Source organism: Rhinoderma darwinii, chromosome 2 (assembly GCF_050947455.1).
Source record: "Rhinoderma darwinii isolate aRhiDar2 chromosome 2, aRhiDar2.hap1, whole genome shotgun sequence".
Classification (NCBI taxonomy): domain Eukaryota; kingdom Metazoa; phylum Chordata; class Amphibia; order Anura; family Rhinodermatidae; genus Rhinoderma; species Rhinoderma darwinii.
Genome location: NC_134688.1, coordinates 48,933,827 through 48,948,479, shown reverse-complemented (window position 1 = coordinate 48,948,479; position 14,653 = coordinate 48,933,827). Strand labels below are relative to the sequence as shown.

Sequence of the window (14,653 nt, the reverse complement as noted above, 5' to 3'; positions counted from 1 at the left end):
AAAATGATAGACGTAATAAACTGCGTTCCAATGCATTTCCCCTGAAAATTGGCAGGTTCATCAGTGAACAAAACTAGTAGTCAAAAAGAAATAGTCAAAAAAGAAATACATGTAACATAATGCAACTGAGCTGGATGTAAAAAGTCCTGCTGGGTCAAGATTATCAGAATGTACAACGGCAAGTAAAACCAATGTATCTAGACATACGGATTTCTTTTCCATCATTCCATCATTCACAACCTCCGTCAGGTGGTTGCGATACGTTTTTCTATGAGTATATATTTTTGCTGGGTATCATTTTTTTCTTCTTCATTTGTGCCTACCCATTGTTGTGCTCATTTTGAAGTTTTTGCACATTTTTGCTTTTTATATTTGTGCATTTGCCTATCTAGCTCCCAATTTTGTACCTGATATCCACTATAAAGAATCGGCTAGGCCATTAATAGAGTATCTAGGGTACAGGTTGGAGTCATCTCTTGAGTAGGGGCGTTAAGGCTCACCCACACGCTCCTGAACTGTCACGTTTTTTCCGGCCAGAATTTCAGCCAGAAAAAATGCAGCAGAATACAGCAGAAGCATAGTGGATGAGATTTAACAAATCTCATCCACACGCTGCGTAAAATTTCCGAGCCAAAATTGACCTGCGGTGCGTATTTTTCGGACTACAGCATGTCAATTCCTGCTACGGAAAGCGTGCAGAATTGCTGCGTTTTTCAGAGTACATGTCTCCATCTCCTAACATTAGGAAAAACGCATTTTCTGGTGGAAAAACCGCAGGAAAGGTGCGTTTTTGCTGCAGCGGGAAGTCTTTGACTTTCAACTGAATCACTGCAGAAATTTTCTGCAGCAATTCCGTTATGTGTGGACAAGCCTTAATTCCGACTAGGAAGGGTGACCCAATAGGGTATACTAGGGTCAGTTGTTATAGTTGTCGGCTCTCGTAAACAGGGAGATGCGCTGCCGACATGATAGAAATGTATGTCGTCTCCATACTAGCTCCTTGTGAAAAGAGCAAACGAGCGCCGATCAACAAGTAGTCTCATTGATCGGCGCTCGTTGTGCCGGCCAAAATGGGCTGATGTAAAAAATACCTTTAGGTCAAGGAACAGCTCACACCGCTGTCAATGGGTAAGTGCACTTAATGTACCTATAGGATTCTTACAGTACTGGCGTCATAAATAATGACCTTTACAATGTTATGCACGGCTTCAGAGAGAGGTACAAAACAAAGCGGTTGGAGAGGCATGAGATCTGGAGCAATCCCAGGCAGCAGGTAGGAAAGATTATCTTATGAACCCAAAAAGTGACTGCAAACTGTGAGACTAAAAGAAGGCAACAAGTCTGACTGCAATACTTCATACAACTACAGCTTCCTAAGGAGGGATTGTGAGGCGGCACAAGGAAGAGTATACAGAGCAAGGCTCTACACTAATCATTGAGAAAGTGGGACAGCAATATAACTGTGCGCCCTCTGCTGGAGGATTTTTTATGTAATATTTTATAAAACATTTTTGTTAACAAGAAATAAAATATTAAAACAAAATTATTTTTCTACTGTGAATTAGGTTAGGTTCATATATTCCAATGAGACACTGTTTATGTAAAAAGAGGTCAATAGTATAAGGCTACATTCACACGTAGTGAAATTGCTGTGTATTTTCCATCCCTTTTTGTGGATGGAAAATCCACAGGGTATTACAGTAGTAGAAAAGTGGATGAGATTTGAATAAATCTCATCCAAATGTTGCAGAAAATCTCCGAGCAGTAACTCACCTGCGGTGCGGATATTTCAATCTGCAACATGTCAATTTATGCTGCGGAATGGTTGCGTATTTGTTGTGAATTTTCCCCATTGAGTTCAATAACGGAAAAGCTGCGAATCCGCAGCAAAATTTGCAAGTAGGAAGATAAAAAAGTAAAAAAAATAAATAAATCATACTCACCTCCCCTGGTTTCCCATAGCGATGCCTCACTGCTCCCCCGACTGGTCTCTGTGCTGTCGGCCTCCTGGGAAAAAGGATTGTCCCATGTGACTGCTGCAGCCAATCACAGACTCCAATGGTCACATGAACCGTCATGCCAGGAGGACGGCAGCGCCAAGACCAGCCGAAGGGGGTCAGGGACGTGTCGCTATGGTGGAATAGGGGAGGTGAGTATGATAATTTTTTTAAATTCCATTTTCTGCTTCCGCAGGGGCAGATCCGACTGGAAATCTGCACTAAATTAAACACAATCAGGTGCAGACTATCAACCGGAATTCCCCGCGGAATGTGGGTCAGATTTGCAACAGAATTATCCGACGTGAATCCAACCCGTGTGAACAAACCCGTATGGAGAAAGACAATTTCAGCTCACATATGAAGAGCAGATATCCTCTAAAAATACAAATCCTCTGGGTTTCCTCTTCTTTCAAATTGTTTAACATTCTATTCAACCATTTTTTAGTTGTATCTGATTCTAAGAAATGTGAGTGACAAAGCCCCCATTACAGGAACTGTAACCCAGCTTTACCAGACCCCGATGTAAGGGGTAAAGTAGCAGACAACAGGAGAGGCTGCATTTACCAGCTCAGCGTGATCCTTTATAGAACAGTTGGGAGGAAAAAAACCTAAATTTAAAGTTCACATAAAACATAACAGGAAGAGCAGATGTCGGCAGAGATAGACACGAGCGGCCGCCAGAATATGTGCATAGGAATGCGAGTGGAAATCGATCAAAGGTTTCCTGCACTTTAGACTTAGAATTTCAATAAGACTCGGATACTACATAAATATAACATCACGGAGCTCCTGCTGCAAAACAACGAACGAACGCACTGATAGGACGAGAAGAGAACGGCAGACATTCTGGACATTATATATGGGATGATGCTTTTATAATGGTATTAGAAATACCATTATAAAAGCATGAGGACCCAGGCTGAGAGCCTTTATACAGGTCACTGAATTATTCCTACTCTCAGCTGCTGCAGAACCTCGTTTTGGAAGGAAAGTGGGAGGTCAATGATTGCATAACATGAGACTCAAAATATTATGCGGTAGCGGTGTTGTGTATTATAGTGCAAAACATAGTGTGGCCCAACAAGCCAGCACAAATTTGCCCCTGCCAGTGCCAGACAAAATGCCCCCCCATATTGCCAGTTACATACAAACCCAAGCAACTAGAAGTCTAATAAAGCTGGGTGATGGTCCCTGGCAGCGCTGTAAAGGTGGCCATATTGGTTGACACCCAAGACATGGCTGAAACCATTGACAACTATCTATTCATGCAGCTGCTGTTGGCAAAACACACACCCTGGTCAACATGACCGAGACAAAGATGGAACAGTCCGCATTTTACTTTACCTTCAACCATGAGTGTAGGCTCTTTTCCTCCTCCATGTGCCAGCATCTCCTTGCGATAGCGCTCTCCCATCGCCCTAAAGACGAGATATATCCTGTTACTGACACCTGCATGTTTAGGAACACATGTTGTGACAATCGTGCCTTTCCTGACGGAGATTTTGTTCTAGACGTAACTGATGCACAAAATTATATGTCACCCTATACTACAATTTTCAATAGATTTTACGGCATACATGGTGGTATGTCCTCAAAGGTAAAAATTTGAAGCAACTTTGCAAATGGTCTTGATTAAAAACGTCCTACCGTTTTTTGGAGACAGCTCCTGTACAGACCTGTGTCTCAATGGTTCCCATGTGTAATCTAATCCGGGAGTCACGTGGTATTTTATTCCATCAGCCCCCCTCCCCCTTTGTATAAATTAATAAGAAGGTGCAGATGGAAGACAGTAAAGGCCCTTTTACACTGGCCAATTATCGGGCAAACGAGCGTTATTAAGCCCTAATGCACACGACTGTGTGTACCGTCTGAGTTTCGCCTGTGATTCGTGGAAAGATAGGACATGTTCTATCTTTGCACGGATCGGAGAGTCGGGTCAGTTTTCACAGACCCCGATTCACCTACTAAAGTGAATAGGTCCGTAAAAACTATCGGGTGCCACTTGGGTGCCATTTAAAACGGAGTGAAAAGTGAAAGGAAACCCTTACCGGTCAAATGGATTTTTCATGAAGCACTGTTTCCACACCATGGAGGCAATGGCACGGGACATCAAGTAGGAGTAGTATTTGGCACCATATCCCGCCAGATGACTAAATCTCAGTTGCCAGGCCTGCATCAAAACAAACGGGGAAAGGAAGCTGTAAATTTCAAGTGGACACAATATTATGTCATATTTCAGAATGAATGGGGCTGAGCTGAAATACTAGGCACGTTTCTGTGTAAAAAAAAAATGCAGACTTTATAAAACCCCTATAAAAGGCCAATTTCTTGAGAAAGTGGCACATTATATAGTCACATTAGATGCTTAATTGTAGTTGGAATAACTGTAAAGAGTGCTGTAAGGGCATGCAAGTGATGGCCCAGATTGGACAAGTCAGTGACTGACAGGGTACTGCCCACATGCCATTTTCAGAGGGCAGAGCACCACCGAACTCCGCGTTGGAACTTCTATATAAGCGCTGGATGATCCAATGCACCGTACTGGCGCTTTTACCACCGGTCATGTGACCATGTCAGCGCCTGCAATTCATTGGTAGTCAGCGGTTACCACCACCTATCCCCTACGTCATTGGGCTAATTACACCCCCAGTGATTGGCGCGTCACAACAGCATGTGACCTAAATATATTCCCTTCCTTGTGGTCTCCCATTAATGCGCTGTGTAGTCAAGAAGCATTTTAATGTAGAGGAGATTATTAGGAGAAAAAAAAAAAAAAAGCTTTCGTGACCTCATTTACTAGAAACTGAGCAACGGAGTTCTGTAGTCACGTGACTGTTAATGAAAACGGAGGAACGCTGCATTTGACCTATGCAGCGTCCATCTATTAGTCGTCCTCATTTGTCACTTAAAATAGTAAAAAACTTTTTTTACCCAGAAAACCCCTTTAATTTATATTTTTTTTTCTAGATTATTTTTTACATTTTTCTTTTACTCCAACTTGAACATGCGATCCTAGGATCAATTCCACAATACATATGCATTTTGCATCCTCCTATAAAGCCCTACTATGAGGACCAACATGACAGAGCTTAGGGCCTTCCTGTATGTCATATGTCAGAAAGGAGTTAATGGCGAACTCAGGGAAGTTGCCACGAGTCGGCAAGCGGTGGCCCCAGCTTCCTCCTCAGGAGAAACTTGCGCGAGCGTCTACTCACCACAGCCGGATCCCGTAGGGTGTGTGCGCACACTCGTGCCCGCTCTTAAAGGGGCAGCGCGCGCACCGGACCTCGTTCTTGAACCTTGATCCGTGTGTACTCTGGACTATAAGAGGGGTCCAGACCCCTAGTTCTATGCCTGAGCTTTGTTGTGTATTCCTAGTCTGTCTTGCATATGGCCCCCTAGTGTTTCCTGCTCCCAGTGTTCCTGTTCGTGTATCCTATACTTGTATCCTGATCTAGTGCCGTGCTGTATTCCACGCCTGTCCTGCTTCTCCGCATCTGAAGTCCACCTGCTACCAATTTCCTGCCAAACCTGCCTTGCTACTGTCCGAGCTGCCACAGGTACCCAATACGAACTATAGAACTTGACCTGCGTCCTGTTGGCCAGCTGCCATATCGCCAAGACGGTACGGCCCAGTGGGTCCACGAACCCAACGTGACAGATAGCTAGAAGCCAATCAATTGTTCCACCAATAGCTATATTCTATCTATGGCCAATCTTACCGGTTGCTATATAGAAATGTTTAGTAATCTTACAGGGGTTGTCTGTAATTAGAAAAAGGATCTGCTTTTCCAGAAACAGCGCCACCATTGTCCATGGGTTGTGTCTAGTATTACGACTAATCTGAATGGGGCTGAGCTGCAACACCAGAAATGACCCATTGACAAAAGTGGCGCTGTGCTCTGGGAAAAGGGAATTTTTATAATCTCATACAACCTTTTTAATAGAGCACTTTAATCGTAGTGGGTGTGTGACACTTAGAACACTGCCTGTAAGCAATGCTAATGTTCTGGCTGTTGACAGATCTTGATTTATTCTGTACAAACTAGGCCACTACATTTCTAGAGGAAAATGAATGCCAAAGGCAAAATCTGCACCATCTGTCTTTTAGCTGAGGGTTACATTACAGGTAATACTGGCTTATGCGAGTCAAGATTCCATTACTCTATGCAACACCAAGCAGATGTAACAAGTCAAGGAAGAGGGATTAAGACGTTCCAGCCATTTAATAAGATCACTTGCTTGGGGCTTGATATGTGCCATGTGCAGATCATGTCGTTGCCTGTTCTCAGTAGCTATAGCTAATCACAATGTGAGATATGATGTCAATCTGAGACGATTACCTTGTCAAGACAAATGCCACTGTTTCACCTTAAAGAGGTACTGCTTAATTGACCAAAAAAATCACGTTCCGGTTTTGTAATGTACGCTGAAATGTTAACATTTCCTCTAAATTCCAATTACATAGTGGCAAAATTCTAATTTGATGATGCTTTGCAGGGGAGGCGTACTTCTCCCAGCTTTGGCGTGTCTTTACAATGGGAATGTTATTCCCAATTTCTGCATTTTTTAGTAGCATTGTTACTTTCTTCGCCCCAGTCCGTCCACTACAGCAGTAAAAAAGAATTACATGCAAGTTGCACGACAGCAAACACAATGGTTGATATCAAATCTGTCACATGTTCCAGCTTCAAATATTTCTGGCATATTGATTAGATATCTCTTAAATGTTCATATGGGGGGTTCTCTCAAAGAGATCAAGGTACTATACATTCTCACACACTGGGGAATAAATACTGCAGCTGCATCCCCCACCTCCCCGTTCTACTTACTTTTACAGTAAAAGGATTGGGGGTTTTCTGGACTGGTGGGAATCCCAGAGGCCGACTATTCTCTTACTTTCAAATAGAGATTGATGTACTATACAGTCCAACACACTGGGAAATAGATACTGCAGATGCACCCACAACCCAGTTCTATTTACTTTAAAACGAAAGCCCAGTTCACACAGAGTTCTTTGGCGCTGATTTTGAGGCGGAAACTGCGTCACAATCCGCGCAAAAAAATGGCCGAAAATGTCCCCCATTGATTTCAATGGGAGGCAGAGGCATTTTTTCCTGGGCGGCATTTAAATCAATAGGAGCTAGAAAAAACCTGCGGTGCTCGTTTCCGAGCATTTTTCACAGTGTTTTTTGCATTAGCTTGGTTGTGGGTGAAAAACGTGGCAAAAAAGAGCAGGCAGGTCAAAATAATTTTTTCTGCCTAAAAGGATTTTTGGTGACGGAGAAGGTTTCTGAACATTTACAGTCTACAGGCAGGGAAACGGGGTCAGAAAGTGATGAATGAGAAATTTTACAAGGTATTTATATATTCACATCTACTACTAATTTATGTAAACACAATTCTGATCCATTTCGACTCCGTACATAAACCACATTAAAATAGATCCCAGATCTGCTGGACATAATTCAATAATACCGCAAATATTGCTTTTATTCCTCCATTCAATTCAATACTAGAATATGTATTATGCAGAACATAAGCAAAACAAGCACACGCCATCTCTTGGCAGAATAATCTATTCTGTCATCACCATGTTACACCTGACACCCTCAAATCCGCTCTCCTTAAAAACAGTCTCTTTTCCATTCACAACAATATAATTATTTTTATTACATGTCCTGAGGGTGTTTTTATAAGTAGGTAAAGTCTCAATCCTCATAGAATTCTAGTCCTGTCAATTACTTGTACTTTGAAGCACGGAGCAGTGAATGTGGTTACCTGGTCAATGACATTAATTAGCATTTCTTAGAGAATTTTCCAAGATGTTACTGTAATACCAAATGTGAAGCTATAATTAAAATTCTAGAAGGCAGTAGCGAGGTAGAAATTTTTTTTTTCTGATCAGAAGATGGAACTGTGGCGCCCGGCGGAATGACGCAATCCCTTCACTGTTTTAGCAGAAACACTGCCACTCTTGTCCATAGTCCACGTCTGGTATTGCAGGCTGATCTGCAATACCAGACATAGATCCTGGACGCCACAGCCCCTTTGCTCTTGCGCATGGTGGGGGGTCCCAGCAGTCAAACCATCACCATTCACACATTGATGGCGTAACCTAGGGTTAGGCCATCAATGTTATAACTTGAAAAAACTGCTTTTATATATTGTATTTACAAACATTATATACATTTTTGTTGGGAAGTTACACTGTGAATGTTTGCATGGATCATATGTTGAAATTGGAAAAATAAAAAAATTATTATTATCATAATTTCACGACACTCTGTCACGAGATGTCTATTCTATCTGTGTCTATGTATGGACCAGAGTACATGCAACTTTTTGATCACTTTTTATCACATTATTTTGAAGGCACAGGATGAACAGAAAACACCATTGTTTGTTTTTTTTACGGCGTTCACTGCGCAGGTTAAATAATGTAATTGTTTTATAGTTGTGGTCGTTACAGACGCGGCAATACCAAATATGTGCAACTTTTTTTTGTTTGTTTTTTCGTAATAAAACACTTTGCAAGGGGAAAAAGTTTTTTTTAATTAATTAATTTATTATAAACATTTTTGGCCTAACAGGCAAAAAGTGGGGGGGGCCCAAACGGCCGCCGGGTGCTTATACTGCCATCATGGCTCCTCCAGGAGTTGAATCCCCAGCCAGAGCGCTGCCGATACTCTTACCGGGGATTCTGCTTCTAGATGGTGCCCCTGTCTAGGAGGCGGCGTAACTCCCGCTGTAGCAGCCACTACAAGGCCGCGTTGTGAGGAAGCTCCCTACTGTGCCATTTACTAGGCTACAGACTCCCAGACAGAGTAGTAGTAGCGCTCTGCCCGGAACTCCGGCTCTGGGGTTGCCCCTGACATCATTGTTCATATATGGACAGTGATGCCTGGAAGAGAGGAGTGCGAGGCAGAGCGCTAGAAGCGGCTCTTCTCCATGACTCCGTCTCTAGGGAAGCCCCTAACATCACTGTCGATATATGGACAGTGATGTCAGGAGCAGAGCAGTGTCCCAGGCAGATTGCTAGTAGCGCTCTGCCCGAGACTATGGCTCTGGGGTTGCCCCGACATCACTGTCCATATATGGACAGTGACGTCAGGGGCTCCTCCTGAAGCGGAATCCCTGGCCAGAGCGTCGGCAATGCTCTGGTTGGGGTTTCCAATCCTAGAGGGAGCCCCAAAGGCACTACCTACAGGGAGGGGGGCTGTGTGGCACTAACAGGGAGAGGGGCTGTGTGGCACAACCTGGGAGGAGGGCTGTGTGGCACTACCTGGGAGGGGGGCTGTGTGGCACTACCTGGGAGGGGGGCTGTGTGGCACTTTACTGCCGCCATGATTTCCCCCACAAAATTCTGTGTAGCCCATGGGCCCACCTAAACCTGGAGCCGGTCCTGCTAACAGGCATTCACCTGGGGCCTTTGTTAGGTCCCTGGCTGCCATAAAAATCATCGGCACCCCGCGATCATATCGCGGATGTGCCGATGGAGTGAGAGAGGGAGCCTGCTCCCTCTAAAACCACTGAGATGCGGTGGCCGCTATTAACCGCCCCATCTAAGGGGTTAAACTATGCTGATTTTGATCCAGTCCGTTCGAGCAGGTCGGCTCCAAGCCCTCAGCTACCTCCGGTCGTTGAGATCAGGGAGGTTTTACTGCTCCTGGCAGCGCTGTTTTATTGTGATGCAGCACCATAAAAAAGCATATGCATCAGAATAAAGCCCGTTAGTGAGTGCCATAAAAACACCTATGAGCCGTCACTAACTATGTAAAGTCTGTTGTGTTTTCTGCTGTAACTTTTTCAGAACTTTTTCAGAAACTAGGTGGGAAAAAGTAAGTACACCCTTCTTACTTCCACAATCAATGAGTAATTAAAAGCCAGATGTTACTGATCAAATTCACAAGATTAATCGTTAAAGAGGATCTGTCACCGCATTATAAGTGGCCTATATTGTACATAATGTGATCGGCGCTGTAATGTAGATTACAGAAGTTTTTTTTATTTAGAAAAACGATCATTTTTGACGGAGTTATGACCTATATTAGCTTTATGCTAATGAGTTTCTTAATGAACAACTGGGCGTGTTTTACTTTTTGGCCAAGTGGGCGTTGTACAGAGGAGTGTATGACGCTGACCAATCAGTGACCATTCAGCGTCATGCACTTCTATCCATTCATTTACACAGCACATAGCGATATAGCTATATCGCTATGTGCAGCCACATAAGCACACTATAACATTACTGCAGCGTCCCGACTATGAATATATATTACCTCCAGCCAGGACGTGATGTGTATATAGAATCCTGACCACTTCTCTGCATGTCTCTGTGATGACGCTGTAAGCTGTCATTTACAGCGAGATGTCGCTGTGTTGTGCTGTAGTCTCACACAGGCGCTACAGAAGTGGTCAGGATTCTGAATACACATCACGTCCTGGCTGGAGGGAATATATATTCATAGTCGGGACGCTGCAGTAACGTTAATGTGTATGTGGCTGCACATAGCGATATAGCTATATCGCTATGTGCTGTGTAAACGAATGAATAGAAGTGTATGACGCTGATTGGTCAGCGTCATACACTCCTTGTGCCTACTTGGCCAAAAAGGTAAAACGCTCAGTTGTCCATTGAGAAAGTCATTAGCATAAAGCTAAAATAGGTCATAACTACGTCAAAAATGATAGTTTTTCTAAATAAAAAAACACTGCTGTAATCTACATTACAGCGCCGATCACATCATGTACAATATAGGCCACTTATAATGTGGTGACAGATCCTCTTTAAGTGGTGCTACCTCTACAACGGTCTATACACACGGTGCGTTCAAATATCGATCAATTTCCTTCAATTTCATGCCAACAAGCCACTTTTTTCTTCGCTCTATGTGAATAGACCCCTAGGCCATCTTCACAAAGCATATTTTCCGTATTTTGGGGTGTAAAATGCTCATATTACAGATGAAGTACGCCAGCAAACAACTTCTGATTGAGTTTAACATGTCTTAACTCTGCTGATTTAAAAAAAAAAAAAAACAACACTTTGTAAAAGAAAAGTGACATGTCACTTCTTGAAGCATTTTACAAGCTGATTTTTACCATTTCCCTTTGAACTTTACTGGAAAAAAATGCTTAGAAAAATTTGCCTCAAACTACACTTTACAAAACCGTGCAAAAATTAATAAGCACTTTGAAAATCAGCTCCAAAAATTCCTGGATTCAGAGGCAGTCTTCTCTTGAAAGACTCAGATTTTTCAGCCTAAACATATGCCGTATGAACATGGCCTTAGGGTGCTACATCACGTAACCTACAGGCCACATTAGCACATTACATGTCTGTTCATGATTGGAAAAGACTGAATAAGTATGGCTTTCATGGAAGGGTGACTAGGAGAAAGCCCCTTCTCTTCTAAATATGCCACCAAGACTGGCAAAATTGCAACTTAACCAACCACAAATATTCTGGAATTAAATCCTTTGGACTGATAAGACCAAGGTGGAGATGTTTGGTCATCACGCACAGCGCCATGTTTGTTGAAAACCAAATCATCACTAACTACTCATACCAGCTGTCAAGCATGGTGCGGGAGGAATGACAATTCAGGCTTATTTTGCAGGCACAAGACCGGGGTATCCTTCCAGTCATTGAGAAAACCATGAACTCCACTTAAAGGGTCTGTCCCACCACAACAACTTATCACCTATCCAAAAGATAGGTGATAAGTGTTTGATCGTCTCTGGGACCCCTACCGATCAAGAGAACGGGGGGTCCTGAATTCCCTTATGAACAGAGCGCCCTGCCGCGCCATTCGTTCAGAGGACAGCGCTCGGCTATCTCCGGCAGTCCCATAAAGAATGAATGGGGCGGCAGGGCGCATGCGTGCGGATAGCTGATAAGTTGTTGTGGTGGGACAATCCCTTTAATACAAGAATATTCTCTAGACAATTGAGAGGCCACTTGACTATTAGCTTCAACTGGGCTGAAATTGGGTTATGCAGTAGAGCAATGATCCCAAGCACACAAGCAAATCGACATCTGAACGGCTAGGGAAGAAAAAGAATCAAGGTTTTGGAATAAGTCCAGACCTTAACCCCATTGACATACTGCGGCAGGATCTCAATAGAGCTGTGTATATACATATTCCCTCAAACATCAGTGAACTAAGGCAATATTGAAGGAACAGTGGGCCAAACATTTTTCCAAAATGATGTCATATAGAAAATGTTTACTTCAAGTTATTGTTATTGAAGGTGGTTGGGCAAGTTATCAAATTATAGGGTGAAAACACACCTGGTTTCTAAATGTTGGTTTACTTTTTTTTTTTTTTATATGACTACATACAGACATGTCCACCTTTACCTTTACTTGAATTTGGTTATGGACTCCCAATGAGTCACAAAACAAATTCAATTTAATATCGCGACTTGCTAGCAAAGCCAATGACAGAACGTAACTAACATCACAATCTTGCTCTTCTATCTCTATCTATCAGATATATAGAAACTTCAGCAACATGGAGACTATACAACAGTAATGAGAAGTGTAGCTGAGAATCCAGCACTCGGGTGACATTGAAATCTTACCAGCAGCTGCAGAACGTGTGTCTCTCACTCACCTCCTGCGCCTTCTATGGGCAGTGTGTCTGTGTCTCGGTCTACCTGCTCCCTCCTCCTCCCTTTCCCCACTCCATAGACTTTTATGGGCAGCATGTCTCTGTCTTACTACTTGCTCTCCCCTCTTCATAGACTTCTATGGGCAGGATGTAAAGAGATACACCCCCACATCCTGCAGTTTGTTTCCTCTGCTCTGTAACCAGAGTCAAATTTTGCTTGACGACAGGGGGTGAACAGCAAATTACAGGAAGGGAGACATCTAGGGGATTTTATCATGTGATCGCTAAATCGCTCATGCAATACACTGCAATACTTATGTGTTGCCTTTTGAAGTACTCTCCTATTAAGCCTGGTCTCTGGCAGGGCTTAATAATCAGGCACAAAGGCAGACCTGTAGGCCATCACTAGGCCTTTAGCTGGCATGGCAACCGCTCGGCACCATGCAATCTCGTCGCAGGGGCTGATTGGGGGATAGAGGGAGTCCCCTCCCTCTAAGCGAAGCGCTTAGATGCCGCAGTCACTACTGGCCGCAGAATCTGAGGGGTAAAACGGCTGAGATCGGAGTTACCTCCGATCCTCGCCATTGCAGGCGGGTGTTAGCGGAGAGCTGGCACCCATCTCATATGATGCAGGCAAAAGAGGTGAAGTTAGCAGTCCTCCATCTGGACTTTACTTTAAATATCATCCATATAAATTTGGATTTACTATGACAACACAATCTTTGTGTGTTCGTCAATATTTTTCAAGAATTGTCCTTTTAAGATGACACAGTAAAAGTTATATTTTATTTAAAAAAAACTCTGGATCTATCATATAATGCAGGCTCAGCTCCTGAGACATCGCCTTATTGTTAGAGCGCACGTCGCTCTAAGGGGTTAATTATGACAATGGAGAAAGCGGATTATATTGTCATGGTGTAATGACAGGGTAGGGAGACAGACAGGTGAGCCCTAATCTACCCGCCACTCAGTCCCTGCCTACTTGCAACGACCCGTCCTAAGCGACGGGGTACAACTGGGCGACGGTCCCTACGCTCAGTAAGTGCAAGACAGACAAACAGACAAGGGTACACAGAAGCTAGGGAAACGGGGCAGCTGCCCACGGAGACACCGTGAGCAACCAGAGTAGTGAACGAGCCGAGTCAAACCAGGAGAGAACGAGGTACAAAACACTGAGCAGGAGAGTGGTCAGAAAGCCAAGGTCAATAACAAGCAGAGGATGAGTAGTATAAGCAGCAGCAGCAAGCCAGGAAACAAGCATAGAAGAATCACAGGCAAAGGAGGAACAGGAAAGGCAGGTATAAATAGACAGTGGGCGGGAGCTAGCTCCGTCTGGCCAGGCTGTGATAGGCTCTCCCACTCCTAAGCCTGCCATCCTGAGTGGTGGAAGATGGAGTCAGTCTGACAGACATAGGAGCAGGTGCAGACTGATTGCCCACGGGCGTCGACACAGAAGCTGTGTCTGGCAAATCCTTTAGGCTGTGTTCACACTGAGTTTTTTGCAGGAGGAAAATTCCTCCTGCAAAAACTGCTCCAGTAGGTTTTTGCACAGTGGTTTGACAAAAACTCGTCAAAACACTCGTCGAGGTTTTTTTTCCTCTTTCTGACTCATTGAAATGGGGTTTTGGAGGCGGAAACCGCCTCAAGATGGGTCATGTTGCTTCTTTTTACCACGACAAGTTTTTTTTACTCGTGGTAAAAAAACTCGTCTGCCTCCTATTGAAATCAATGGGAGGCATTTTCGGGCGGTTTTTGAGGAGTTTTTGGGTGCGGTTTCTGCCCCAAAAAACTCGTAAAAAAACTCAGTGTGAACAGGGCCTTACACATGGCATATCGTAGCGCTAGGAATCGTAAAGTGCTGCAGAATATGCTGCCGCTATATAAAGATTATTATTAAAATCTTACAAGATCGAGCGTGAGAGAGAGAAGCTCCATCTGCCTCTTTTGCATTCTTGATAATATCCGTGCTCTTCCCACATGGCATACGTCTACAGGCTGTGATCATTAGGTTTAGCGGCCCTTTAAGGCTTTCAG

General features: G+C 43.6%; 1 protein-coding gene across 2 annotated transcripts in view; it reads right to left on the bottom strand.

Moving 5' to 3' along the window:
• Positions 1-14,653, bottom strand: part of MIPEP (mitochondrial intermediate peptidase) — a 123,911-nt gene that overhangs the window by 38,614 nt on the left and 70,644 nt on the right. The window contains exons 17-18 of one of the 2 annotated variants that reach the window (XM_075851623.1): positions 4,049-4,170; positions 3,345-3,418 (exon numbers count right to left, since the gene is read on the bottom strand). In XM_075851623.1, coding sequence (XP_075707738.1) covers positions 3,345-3,418; positions 4,049-4,170 — 196 coding nt within the window. Of the gene's footprint in view, positions 1-3,344; positions 3,419-4,048; positions 4,171-14,653 lie in introns of those variants that run through there. The other variant, XM_075851622.1, reaches the window with a different exon arrangement.